A 12,931-nucleotide genomic window follows, 5' to 3' on the forward strand; every position below is an offset into this window, starting at 1 on the left:
AAAGACTAGAATTTGGTTCCTTTCTGAAAGAAGTTCAAATTTTACAAGAGTATATTTATTCCCTTGTATTATGGTTGCCTAAAAATGCATTGGTCTGCCCTATGAGACACACTTATCTGCAGATAACAATAGTATAGGTTATAAATACTGAAATAGCACAGAACTGCACAGAAAAGTGACTTTTCAGAGGTCCCTGAGTACAACTGTGCTCGCATTGCATTGGCAAGAATTTAGTCTCATGGCTTGATCTAAGTACAAGGAAATAGGAAATTGTACTCTGTGGTTTGGGGCACCTTTGGTGGCCTCAGAAGGACCAGTAGAGAAGAATGTGGGACAAGGGAAAATAAGGGAAGCAGCAATAGCAACTACTTGCTATAGGGCAACAAAGAGCCAAAGTGTGTTTATTGCTTTATTGGAGGTGATCTTTGAGAAAGCTGTTTTTCACAAGTGATAAGGTGGACATGGAGAAATGACCAATATTTTGTCCTTTTTATTGATGTATTGAGGGAAAAAACACATCTGCAAATATCATTCCTGGTATTAAAGAAATGTGAAAGTTTTCATAATCAGAATGGAGTCCCTTGAATCAACTTTAAAAAAAAGGAAGGAGGGAAGAGAGAAACAAAGGAAGGAAACAAAGCTTGGCATTTATGGAGGAAGAATTGCCTTATAGTAGCTATTGTAGTGCACCTCTACCAAAGTGTCATAATTAAGCTTCTCCAAAGACCCTCACCATAATTGTTTTTTCAAAGGATATCAGCAAAACTTTCTGCAGAGAACTCAGAAGCTTCCTCTTTCTTGTAAATACCAGGTTTGTAGACAAAACGTGAGAACCTCTGTCTATCATAAGAATATGGGACAAAGAGTACCTGTTATGCACCCACCCACTGACATGTAACCACCCCACTGAGTATAAAGTTTAAAGAATTTCCAGAATCAGGGTCCAGAGACTTCTAGGCATTAGCCCCTCTTGACTGCTATAGCTAAATAAACAGACTTCCTGAAAATTCCTTGGATGTTCAGCCTCATCTGTCCTACACCATTTGCTACCACAAAAGACTGCCAGAATTAAAAGTTTGCACAGAGGCATTGCAACCTCATACAAAAGTACTTCTACAAGGACATCTGCCCAGAAACGGTCTCTTCCATCTCAGACTGACACCACCCTTGTTATTAATCATTGTGGCCAAGGATTGTTATTTGAAAATACTTGGTGTAATCCTCCTCGTTTTTGCCTCAACCTCTTTGAATATGCTGGCAGTTTACTATGGCAAATATGTTCCCATTGCATTGGTCTGCTATTGATACTGCCGTTACCGGTGACGAGTTCTGCTCCTTCTAATGTTGAAGATTGAACACTAGAGAAGCATGCCAAGGCAGGCATATTAAGCAGGTTTTATTTAAAGGTAATAATACAGACTTCTCCCGGCAGGAGGAAGGGGGCCATGGCTGATGTTCTAAAGTCCCAAGAAGTGAGTGCACCCTACATCTTTTATAGGTTAAAGTCTCTTTTGTTCTCCAGTTCCCTCTCACTTATCTCTCCTTCCTGCCTATGTGACTAGGCCTGGTTTTGCATTAAGTGAGAAGCCATGGGCAGGGGGAGGGCCAAGGTGATTGAGGCAGGTAAGGGCCCAGGGGGCATTAATTAGCAGCTCCATGCTTGCAATCCTTGATAAGGGCAGGTAAATTTGGTAATCAATGGGCTCCAGAGATCCTTGACATTCCATTCTTCCAGGGGTAGTCTCCAACTTCTGGAGGCAGATGGCTTCATGGCTTCATTTCCTCCATTTGACCAGATCCCCTATTTCTACACTAACAACCTGTCCTCAATTCTGGCTTCACTATTCCAAAACACCTTTGGAGAAACTCTTTTATTGCTTTTATTTAGGTTTACAGTGGAAAGAAATCATTGCGTTCAGTGTTTCCATAGAGTAACCCAGTGCTGACCACAAAGAAGGGAAGGACTGGTTATAATTGGAAAAGCAGCAGAGGAGAAATTGCAAGAAGAAAGCTAGGCCAGCAAACAAGCAAAGGGGTCTTTTCACCCCAAGAATAAATAGCACTATTTTTCCCCAAGTGGGAAGGGAGTATTTCCAAAACTAGACATAGAGTGTTCTTTGCATTTGGTAGTTATCTACATTTGGGCCATTTATTTCGCTCACTCCATTTCACTCAGTTACTGTAGATTCCTTTGTTCTCTGTAAACTCCGAGGGCTGATTTCTTCATCAGTACACCAAACACCTACAACAGGGCCTGCCACTGGCAGTTCTCCTAAACTAACCGATTGAAGGCAGAAAGGCAAATTGGCACTTGCATCCATGTTTTCTAGCAATGTTTTCCCAAAACCTAAAGGAAACACAGGACTTTTCTTGGAAATATAGCCACAAAGGCGCAATGCCCGGAAATCACTCGGGCCGAGGGACTCTGGGAAAGGCGGAACCCAGGAACAGGGGAACCTGAAGGCAGCGGAAACCGAGAGCGGCGGAACCTTTGAATAGTGGAACCTGGAGCCGGCGGAACTTGATGGCGGCGCGGACGAACTGCCCGGACTCTGGAACGGAAGCGCAGCCTCGGCCGCTTCCGGGTTGCGGGTCGCCTGGGAGGCCGGGGCTAGACGCCGAGATGTTGCCCTACACCGTGAACTTCAAGGTGTCGGCGCGCACCCTCACCGGGGCCCTCAACGCCCACAACAAGGCGGCCGTGGACTGGTGAGGGCGCCGGCTTCCAGGCAGCGGGCTCGGCCAGAGTCAGGGGCAGGGGAAGACGGGGTGTGACTCCCTGGTTTCTGGCCGCGCCGCGGCGGCGCCGCCTTCGCACTGCTGCTCTTGAGTTCTCTTTGAGATGATGCATTTTGTTGTCATGAGCGTAGCAAATGCCCGGTGTGGGGATTTCCTTCGCTGTACATTTACCCTCCTCCTCCGTGCGTTTCTCCGCCCTCTTCGCGCCTCCTGGGTTTACCTTCGCGTCCCTCTTTTCCACCCTGGATCCAGGCTTCTCGCCCTCTTCCCCCAGTCCCCTGTCCCCTTCCCTTCCTGGTTCTGTGTCCGCCTGTCTGTCTGTCTCTCTCTGTCCCCCTTTTGTATTCATTCAACAACGTGCCAGATTCTGTTCTAGGCACCCGTTCGTTCTTTGCCTTTTCTTTATCTTTTCTGGCTCAGATCGTCCCTGTTAACCTTTCACCTTTTCACTGTGAAATAACAGCAGCTCCGAAAACTAATAATAAAACGGATGTGAAGCAAAATTCTGAAGTTGTGGCACTGGGATTGTTGTCAAAAGGACTGAAACGCCTGTCTTGTTTAATGTGGTTTTAAGACCTAGAACGGATCATAAATACATATCCCAGGCACATTGTCGATACTAAGCATTAAAAACTGAATTAAAAGAATAAGACAAAGCGTATGCTTATAAAGACAGCACAAGTTGCTTTATAAATATTTGTACCTGCATAAACGTAGAATTTTTTTAAACCAAATTAAAAATGAATTGCAGCAAGCATTTGTAAACTTAGCTAGACCTTTACTTAAATGGGATAATGTTGCATACAGCCTTTGGGTTTAAGTAATAATTTTATTAATGGTGGCACATGTGAATTAGCTTTATCATTTATTTAGGATTGGCAGGAGAGAAGTTGAGTCTTTGTTGTACACTTGAGTTTTAACATTGCTCTTTTGCTAGGGGCTGGCAAGGTTTAATTGCTTACGGATGTCATTCGCTGGTGGTAGTGATTGATTCCAGTACTGCCCAAACTCTTCAAGTTTTAGAAAAACATAAAGCTAATGTTGTTAAGGTAAGTCCAATCCTACTTTGACCCCCATAACACACTGTATATTGTGAAGTTTAATATATCACTAGGTTCTCATTAAATCATAGGTGTACATGTTGAATAGCTCTTAAATATAATAACTCAGCATTTCCATGTGTGTATGTGTGTGTGTGTATATCAGTGTCATTCTAGGATGAGTTATTAAATGATAGTTCTTAGGTCATTTTAAAGTTATTAGGAAACACCAGTTCTGCCATTTACCAGACCACTCCTTACATTGATTAGTTTTGGGTACTTAGTGTGTATTGAAGATGTAAAGATGAAAGGTCTTAGGCAATTCATTATCTTGTTAGGGGGATTCACAACATGTTAAGACTCGCTTAACATGCTGTAAGAAGAAAAAGAAGCAACCTGTCAACTAGGTGTAGGAGTCAGAGGGTGGGTCACAGAAGTCTTTCCAGTTAAGGGACTGAAACAGTAGTTAGCCAAGTGAAAAGTCAGGGAAGTAGTACTGCAGGGAAAGGGAACAGGTGTGGAGCTAAGTATTGTTCTGCAGAGATGGGCTAAAGGCTGGTACGCTTGTGCTTGTGCTGAAAGAGGAGGCAGCCCAAGAGATTCAACTGCATGCCTTAAAAATTTTATAAGAGTATGAAGGAGTGTAGACTTTTTAAAGGGGAGATGGATATAACTATTTGTATTTTAGAAAAACTCATTTTGGCAACTATGGAAGATCTGTTAGAGAAAGACATGACTGGAGGCAATGAAATCATTTAAGAGACTTAGAGTAATTTTGGCAAGAAATTCTAAGGCCCTAAAATAAGTCTGGGGAAGAAGAGAGTCATATTTAGGAACTGTGTAATAGGCGAACTGGATGACCTTTACAGTAATCAGTATAAGGAATAGTCTTCTGACTCCAGGGTTTCTATTTGAGTGACTTCCAGTTATGATGAGTATGTGTGAAGTCCGTGAGTTTAAGTTTTCAACGTGAAAAGTTTGAGATCCCTTGATGTATTTTTTTATAGTGACCTGAAGTTTAGGAGAAATTCAGATTGGAGATAGAGGTCTTTTTCTTTCTTTTTTGTAACAGCTTTATTGAGATAGACTGTAAAATTCACCCATTTAAAGTATACAGTTTTATGGTTTTTAGTGTATTCACCATTATATATCCATTGCCACATTCAATTTCATCACCCTAAAAAGAAACCCTGTACCCATTAGCAGTCATCTCTCATTTGCCTCCTTCCCCTCGTCAGGCAACCACTACTTTCTGTCTCTAGAGATTTGCCTGCTCTATATATTTTATATAAATGGGATCATAGAAATATGTGGCTTTTTATGCCTGACTTCTTTCACTTAACATAATGTTTTCAGAGTTCATCTACTGTATCATGTATCACTATTCCATTCCTTTTTATTACTGAACAATGTTCCATTGGAAGGATATATTACATTTATTTTATTGATAAAATGGATGTTTTTCAGTTTGGGCCATTATGAATCATGCAACTTCAACCATTCCTAGACCAGTTTTTATATTGAACTTGTTTTCATTTGTCTTGGGTATATGTCTGGGAATAGCAATACTGACTCATTTGGTAGCTCTGTGTTTAGTTTTTTGAGGAACTACTAGATTGTTTTCCACATTTTACTTTCTCTTTAGCAGTGTGCAAAGATTCAGATTTCTCCAAATCATCCCAACCCTCTCCTCTGTCCTTGTTTTATAATCACTGTAGTGGGTATGAAGTGGTTCTCATTATATTTTGGATTTGCATTTTCCTGATAGCTAAGATGTTGAACATCCTTCGATGAACTTCTTGATCATTTGTGTGTCTTCTTAGTAAAAATGTCCCTTCAGATCCTTTGCTCATTTAAAAATTGTATTATCTTTTTATTATTAAGCTGTAAGATTTCTTTCTGTAGTCTAGATATAAGTCCCTTTTCAGATATGTGATTTGCAAATATTTTCTCTCATTCTGCAGGTTTTCCTTTCCCTCGTTCTATAGGTTTTCCCTTTCAAGAGCAAAAGTTTTTCATTTCGATGTAGTGCAGTGCAGTTTATCTTTTTTTTTTCTTTTGTTGCGTGTGTTTTGATGCCATCTCCAATAAACTGTTGCTTTTTGAAAGTCAGAAAGATTTACAATTTTGTTTTCTTCTAAGAGTTTTACTGTTTTAACTCTTACATGTAGGTCCTTGACCCATTTTGAGTTAATTTTTATATTTGGTATGAGGTGGGGGAAAATATTCATTTTTGTATATTCACCTATGCCTGCAATCTTGCAAAACTCACACATTAGATCCAATAATTTAGGAGTAGGTTTTTCTTGCACCATCTGAAAATGAATACAGTTTAACTTTTTTCATTGATAGTCTGTATTTCTTCATTTTTTTTTTTCTTGTCATGTTACACTGGTCAGAACCAGAGAATCCAAGTGGTGAGAGGACACTCTTGTGTTTCTGAGCTTAAGAGGAAATCATTCAGTCCTTCATCTTTGAGTCTCATGTAAGATGCAGAAGTGTTTTTAAAGAAAAATCTGTTTATCTTCTTTTTTTTTTTCTTTTCCTTGGCATTTCTGGAGCTTTTGTTTCTTTATGTAGATTCAGGTTTCACTCTGGTATTATATTCCCTTTACTTGAAGAATTTTAAGTTCTGGAAGTGCATATTATGGTTGATTCTCTCAGCCTTTATTTTCTGAGAAAGTGTTTTACCTTTGCTTTTCAAAGGATATTTTAAAAGGATAAAATGCTGGATTGACAACTTTGTTTTCTAGTAGTAATTTAAAAAATCACTGTATTATGTTCTTCTTACTTAATTTCTGATGAGAAATTCTTGTCTGTTTTTCTGCCTGCAGTGTATCTTTTTTTTTGCCTTCAAGATTTTTTCCTTATCATTGGTTTTCAGCAGCTTAATTATGTATCTAGGTGGTTTTTTTAAGTGTGTATATCAGTCAGAGCTTACATAAATAGGATTCAATACTCTACACATATGCATACATGTATATGCACATACATACCAACAATCATTTTGTTTTTAAAGGTAGTTATAAGTAGTTATATTCTCTAGAGTCACTGTAAACTGTATTGGTGAATACTGAAACTTTGTTCACTCCCAGCAGTTAGGTTGCTGTGAACCTCTCTGGTCCAACATTTTTCATCAACTGAATAATACATATCCTTATTTTGTACATGTTTCTGTTTAAGGACATTGAATGTGTATTGTTGATTCATTAAAATTGAATACATGGCCAATAGCTTATCTCTGAGCAAAGCTATCTCACTCATATATTTTTCGGTAAGTCATATCACAACCTTTTACCCTTAAGAGTAGTAGACAACACTACTTGGGGGCCCTTTTAAACACTGAAGTCACTAAGAAAAAGCCCAAAAATGTGAAAAATATAATATTAAAGAGATGTGAAACAGACCCTTTTTTGTGCTTTGAGACTTGAAGGAAGAATACATTGTTTGCCCTCAAGTGGAACATATTTATGAGTGACAAAAATTTTCACTGTTCAGTGCTTGTCTGCAAATACACAGCACATACTAACTTTGAGATTACAAATATTACTGAGTAGGCAATTCACATTTGTGAAATCTGCAAATAATTAGGATTGACTATACATCCATACCCATAATGTGTAAACATATACACACATGCCTTCAAATATATACATATATATACATGAACACATATGAAAAACATACACATGTGCACATTTTATTAAAAAGATCTTTGCCTGAGAAGATGTATAACAGTGAAATTTTAAAGATTATTAGTAGCACTGATATTTGGAAACCTTAATTCCATTTTTTTCATAAATGCTTAGTTTGTTACCTTTCCTACTTTATCATTCACGAATGTATTTATATGTATGTACACATGTGCGTATGTATGTACGTATGTGTATTCATGTGTGTATATTTAGAGATTTTCTGATGCTTAAGGCCATCTATTAAACAGGTACTGAACACTAGCTTTGAGCACTGTGCTGGTGCTCTACTGATCTGGGACTAGAAGCATGATCAAGGCCTATGTGACGTATCCCGTGGAGCTGAGAGTCCACAGGGTGGTGATAAGTTAAAAAAAAAAAAAAGTAATTAATTACACATGGTATAATAAAATGCTTTGAAGAAAACACAGAGGATCCTGAGATAGAGAAAGCAAGTGGTAGTGACCATCAGAGGAGTGAGCAGGGGAGTGGCCAGGGGATGCTTTGGGTCATAGTGAGGACTGTAGGATTTATCTCTTATTCTGTGTGTATTCATGGTTCAAGAATTTAATCAGATTTGCCCTGGAGTTGTGAATTTTTTTTTTAATTCTATTATTAATTGTTCTTAATGTTGTTGAAGGTATGAAGCATAAATTTTCGTTTTAGAGAAAAACTTACGTTTTTTATGAAGGTGGTACAGCCAGAGTGTTTTGTTTGCTTTTGATTTTTTTCTTTGCTTCCCTGTGGAGGCTTTTTCTGTCCCTACATCTCCTTTTAATTAGGAGAACAAATATAGGAAAACATTCTTCTTAGTAATTTATGATTTTATATGTTTTGTCATAATTAGATTTTAGGGAAACTAAATTCCAAGGTATTCTGGGATTTTATCAAAGTATTCTGGAAGGTTTTTGTTGTTATTGTTTGTGTTTTATTTTATTTTGTTTTTAACCTGAGTTTCCCAAAATATTAAGGCAAGCATCATTTTTCACATTTTCAAGGCAGGGACATTGTGATCAAAAATATTTGCAATGCAACATTTTAAAATACCATAAATAATAAAAATGTCAAATTTCAAAATGCAAACCAGTTTCCTTTTATTCATGCTAAAGAGTTCCGTAATACAAATGTAGTATGGGCTCTGGTTGATGTGTTTAAAATGATATTTAGTTTTATCCAGTGCAAGTATTTACTTGATCTGATTTCTTCCTGGTACTAGGTTAAATGGGCCAGGGAAAACTACCACCATAACATTGGCTCACCGTATTGCTTGCGCTTAGCTTCCGCTGATGTCAATGGGAAGATCATCGTTTGGGATGTAGCAGCAGGAGTAGCTCAGTGTGAGATCCAAGAGCATGCCAAACCTATCCAGGGTGAGGAAAATGTGCTCTCCTCAGTTTATATTGATTTACTTATTCTCAGAATGTTTCCTTGCCCCCCCACTCCACCTCTCACTTATTATCATTGCTTACAAGTTAACTCTTAGAGATTTTTAGCTTGTTCTACTGATCTGAATTTTGGGTTTATTTTCTCAAATCTCAACTAATTGGTGTTTTGGTAAAACCCTTAATTTTGATTTTAACCTCATTCAAGCATGATGAAAAAATTAAGCTGCTACCATCTTGAAATCTGTATTATAAGTAAACTTGGTTGAACTGCTATAATAATTAGCTATCAATGTTTACTGTAATAGAGTTGAACATTTTATTCTCATTTTCTTAGATTGTTTGCTTAATTCTTTCTTTGTTATTACTCTAAAACCAATCAAATATTCTTTAGGAATTTCTCTTGAGAACCTAACTGAATGAATTTTTAAATGACAATTTAAAAATGTATTTTGAGTATTTTCTATGTGCTAAGTACTAAGCTACATCTTTAGTCTGTTTATCATCTTGAAAAAATCATGAAAAACTTCAGAGTCTCCCCAAAAGCATTTTGGGAGTGTGGTATCTTGATTGTGGCTAGGAGAGTGTCACATGTTGATTTTATAGTTTTTGTTTTGTTTTGTTCTTTTGTGATGCTGGAGATTAAACCAAGGGCCTTGCATGTGCCAGGCAAAGGATCTGTCACTGAGCTATATACCCCAACTTCTAATTTTATAGTTTAAGGAATGATTAATACAAATTGCCTTTAATTTTCTTGAAAGTCTTATTTCAGATTACCTGACATTTTAACCAAACAATTCATTTTTACATAAAATTCAGTTTTCCTTTGGATTTTTTTTTAAATGTTACTCACCTTAAACCGATATAGAAATGGTAAGCATGCATATATGTCACATTTGGCAGTGTGTGAAGATTTTAGGGATTGCACTTAATAAACTAAATAGCAAGGGTAAGTTACCCAGATGTTTTAATGTGGATGTTTTCTGAATTTTTCCTTGTTTATCTGGTCTTTACAGATGTTCAGTGGTTATGGAATCAAGATGCTTCCCGAGATTTGTTGCTTGCTATCCACCCACCAAATTACATTGTGCTCTGGAATGCAGATACTGGCACCAAACTGTGGAAGAAAAGCTATGCAGATAATATTCTTTCTTTTTCTTTTGACCCTTTTGATCCCTCACATTTAACATGTGAGTAATGGTTCCTTGTAGAAAATGAGTTAAATGAAGCACTTAAAATATAATTAATGCTATGCAGTATACACATACGTACACATATTGTACATCTATAATGTTAAAATGACTGAGCAAAGTGGAGAAGCACATCTCATCCATATATCTTCAAGTCCTGATCCACATGCTAAATCATAACTTCTTATCATTTGCACTGATTTTGATTATTAGAAATGTAAGCCAGCAACCCACACCTTCACTGTGTTGAATTTATGAATAGTATTGGACTAGCCAGGGAGAGAGAGTTACTGTGATACTCTAATTCAGATTTAATTGAATTTTATTTTTTAGGTACATTTAAAAACTTTGAATCAAGGGTTTCATTTAGTCTGTGGCCAAATTAAGTTCTTGCTTTTTAAAAAAATCATCCTAATTAATGCCATTTGTTCTGAGTGCCCTAAACAGATACATGCAAAAAATGGAATAAGCTCAAAGGAATTTTTTCTTGCAGGGGCAATTTTTTGTCAGTATTTGGTGTTTTTGATGTTTTATAGATCAGATGATATAAAAATGATATTTTAGATATTTTTGTGGCTAAATTATTTAGAAGATATTCTTTGTTCAGTTAATCCATCAATATTTCTTGAACTATTGACACCAAGATGAAGGTTCTTGCCTTTGTAGAGTTAGCATTCTAGTTTGAGCCAGTTGATAAACTGTGAACACAATGAGTTAAGTTCTAGTCTATTAAGAGGTGATAAGTGATATAAAGACAGTGAAACAGGATGAAGAGCATGAAGAGGAGTGGGGTGTTGGTGTGGTCAAGTTGAATTAGACATATGGTCAAAGTAGGCTTCATTCTGATAATGATCTGAAACTTGAAGGAGATGAGGGAATTAGTTGTGTCAAGAATGTTTTCTCTAGATTTGAATGACACAAAATTCTGACTTGTCCATCAATATTTATTAAGTGTATATGTGTGATTGTGAGATGAGATGAAGGAGCCAGAGAAAGGCAGACAAGTGGAAGTTAAAATGGAACAGTTGGCTATAGAAGTAACCACAGTGTGGACTGCTGAGGCATTTGTGTAAATGTTTGTATGAACTTGTGCATGCGTACATTCACTCACTCAGCAGATAGCTCACATAAATGCAGTGCTGCAGGAATATAACAGCACAGGGAGGGAAGGCATCACAAAAGCAGGGAAGCCAGTGAGAACTTCAGGGATGGTCTGGAACCTGGAAAGGAGGTAAGGTTTTAGCCCAGATTGGTTGCATCAATTCTACATGTCTGTGATTTTGCTGGTGAAAATATTTCAAAATGCCACTTGCCTAATACTTTTTATTTACTCCACTGTGCAAGTTATCAAAACTTGTATGCTTCCTTGATCTCTGTGCCTGCAGCAGCCTCAAGCTGCCAAGACTCAGGGTGGATGAGGTTGTCCTGCCCATATATCCCACTGTTGGTCAACTCTAGTGCAGAGGGAGATTCTCTTTTTATTCACAAAAAGGCCTAGGTTATATTGCTAAATGTGATACTAAAATATTTTTGTTTCATGGACATTAGTAAGCCTCTGTTGGGACTTAAGTCATTTTTAAATATAACGGTAAAAACAGTCTTACTCATCCTAAGGTACAGTCTGATTCTCAAAAAGAAAAAAGAAATTTATTTATACGGAGTAATTCGTGAAAATCCTGTAAAATTTAATATCATTCAATCAAATATTGAATTTAGCTAATCGTGATATCTAGAATCTCTTACATATGGGGTATTTTTCTTGTGAATCTTACATTCTGAAAAGTGTTTGGATTTTGAAGTTGCGAAGTATAATGAGGAAAAGTTTTTAATGAAATTCTGTGCACAGAATTTATCTGGAAGAACAAACATTTGTTCTTTCTGCCAACAGCCTTTTACTATCTCTTTAATATATAAAACATAATTCAGAATGCTGAGCTTGGTGCCTCTGATGAATTATAATGGACTACCTGTTTCTCTTCAATTTGGAGAACATTCCCATCATGTTATGACCATAACATCGCCTGTTCTATATTGTTAAAATTTTCATTGTCTTTCTCTCATGTTGTATTTAAATAAAATTCTGTGCTCAGCTTGACTAAACTTTAATAAGAATTTTACTTCTTTCAATATAGTACTCACCAGTGAGGGTATTGTATTCATCTCCGACTTCTCTCCATCCAAGCCTCCCTCGGGACCTGGGAAAAAAGTGTACATCTCCAGCCCACACTCCAGCCCAGCTCATAACAAGCTGGCTGCAGCCACAGGAGCCAAGAAGGCTCTTAATAAAGTAAAAATTTTAATCACTCAGGAGAAACCTAGGTAAGTTAAAAGTGTAAGATTAAAAGCATTCATCAGTTTGTCAGATATGAAAGCATCCATTTGGAGTTGTACTAAGATAGATTTTCCTCTTCATTTCACTTCTTCTCTTTCTAGTTTCAAATATATTAGAGGAAAAAAAAAAAAAAATTCTACCTTTTCCCATAGGAGGAGATCCGACATTTTAGCATGGTCTCGTTGCTTCCTCCAGCCATGCTAGACTCCCCACTGAATTTTACAGATTAAAGTTTTTTACTTCTGAAAATATGAAATGATTCTGAAGTTATGCTTATTGAATATGTGAAGAATTGGGGGACAAAAGCTGGATTTTATTTCAGTATGTTTTCCTGACTTTGCTGGGCTTCTGATTAGCCAATAAAATATGGGTGTTTTTCTTATGTAGGTGAAAACGTTTCCCATCCTGATTAAAAGCTGGGTTCTCGGGAAATCCATAACTATGACTCAGAGCATATTCCTTAATCTCATTCAGATTTCACTCTCCCAATCTATAAAATAGGGTTTTAAAGTAGTTCCTACGATTATTACAGAAATTAATAGATATGGTAATGTTA

The 12,931-nt window shown here is 37.2% G+C and overlaps 1 protein-coding gene across 1 annotated transcript in view; it reads left to right on the plus strand.

Annotated features, from left to right (window-relative positions):
* The first annotated feature begins 2,577 nt into the window (after positions 1 to 2,577).
* Positions 2,578 to 12,931, plus strand: part of Wdr11 (WD repeat domain 11) — a 49,702-nt gene continuing 39,348 nt past the window's right edge. The window contains exons 1-5 of the mRNA XM_047552935.1: positions 2,578 to 2,709; positions 3,677 to 3,788; positions 8,688 to 8,841; positions 9,870 to 10,043; positions 12,176 to 12,362. Coding sequence (XP_047408891.1) covers positions 2,624 to 2,709; positions 3,677 to 3,788; positions 8,688 to 8,841; positions 9,870 to 10,043; positions 12,176 to 12,362 — 713 coding nt within the window. The 5' untranslated portion in view covers positions 2,578 to 2,623. The remainder of the gene's footprint in view (positions 2,710 to 3,676; positions 3,789 to 8,687; positions 8,842 to 9,869; positions 10,044 to 12,175; positions 12,363 to 12,931) is intronic.

The sequence above is a fragment of the Sciurus carolinensis genome, chromosome 5, assembly GCF_902686445.1.
Source record: "Sciurus carolinensis chromosome 5, mSciCar1.2, whole genome shotgun sequence".
Lineage (NCBI taxonomy): Eukaryota > Metazoa > Chordata > Mammalia > Rodentia > Sciuridae > Sciurus > Sciurus carolinensis.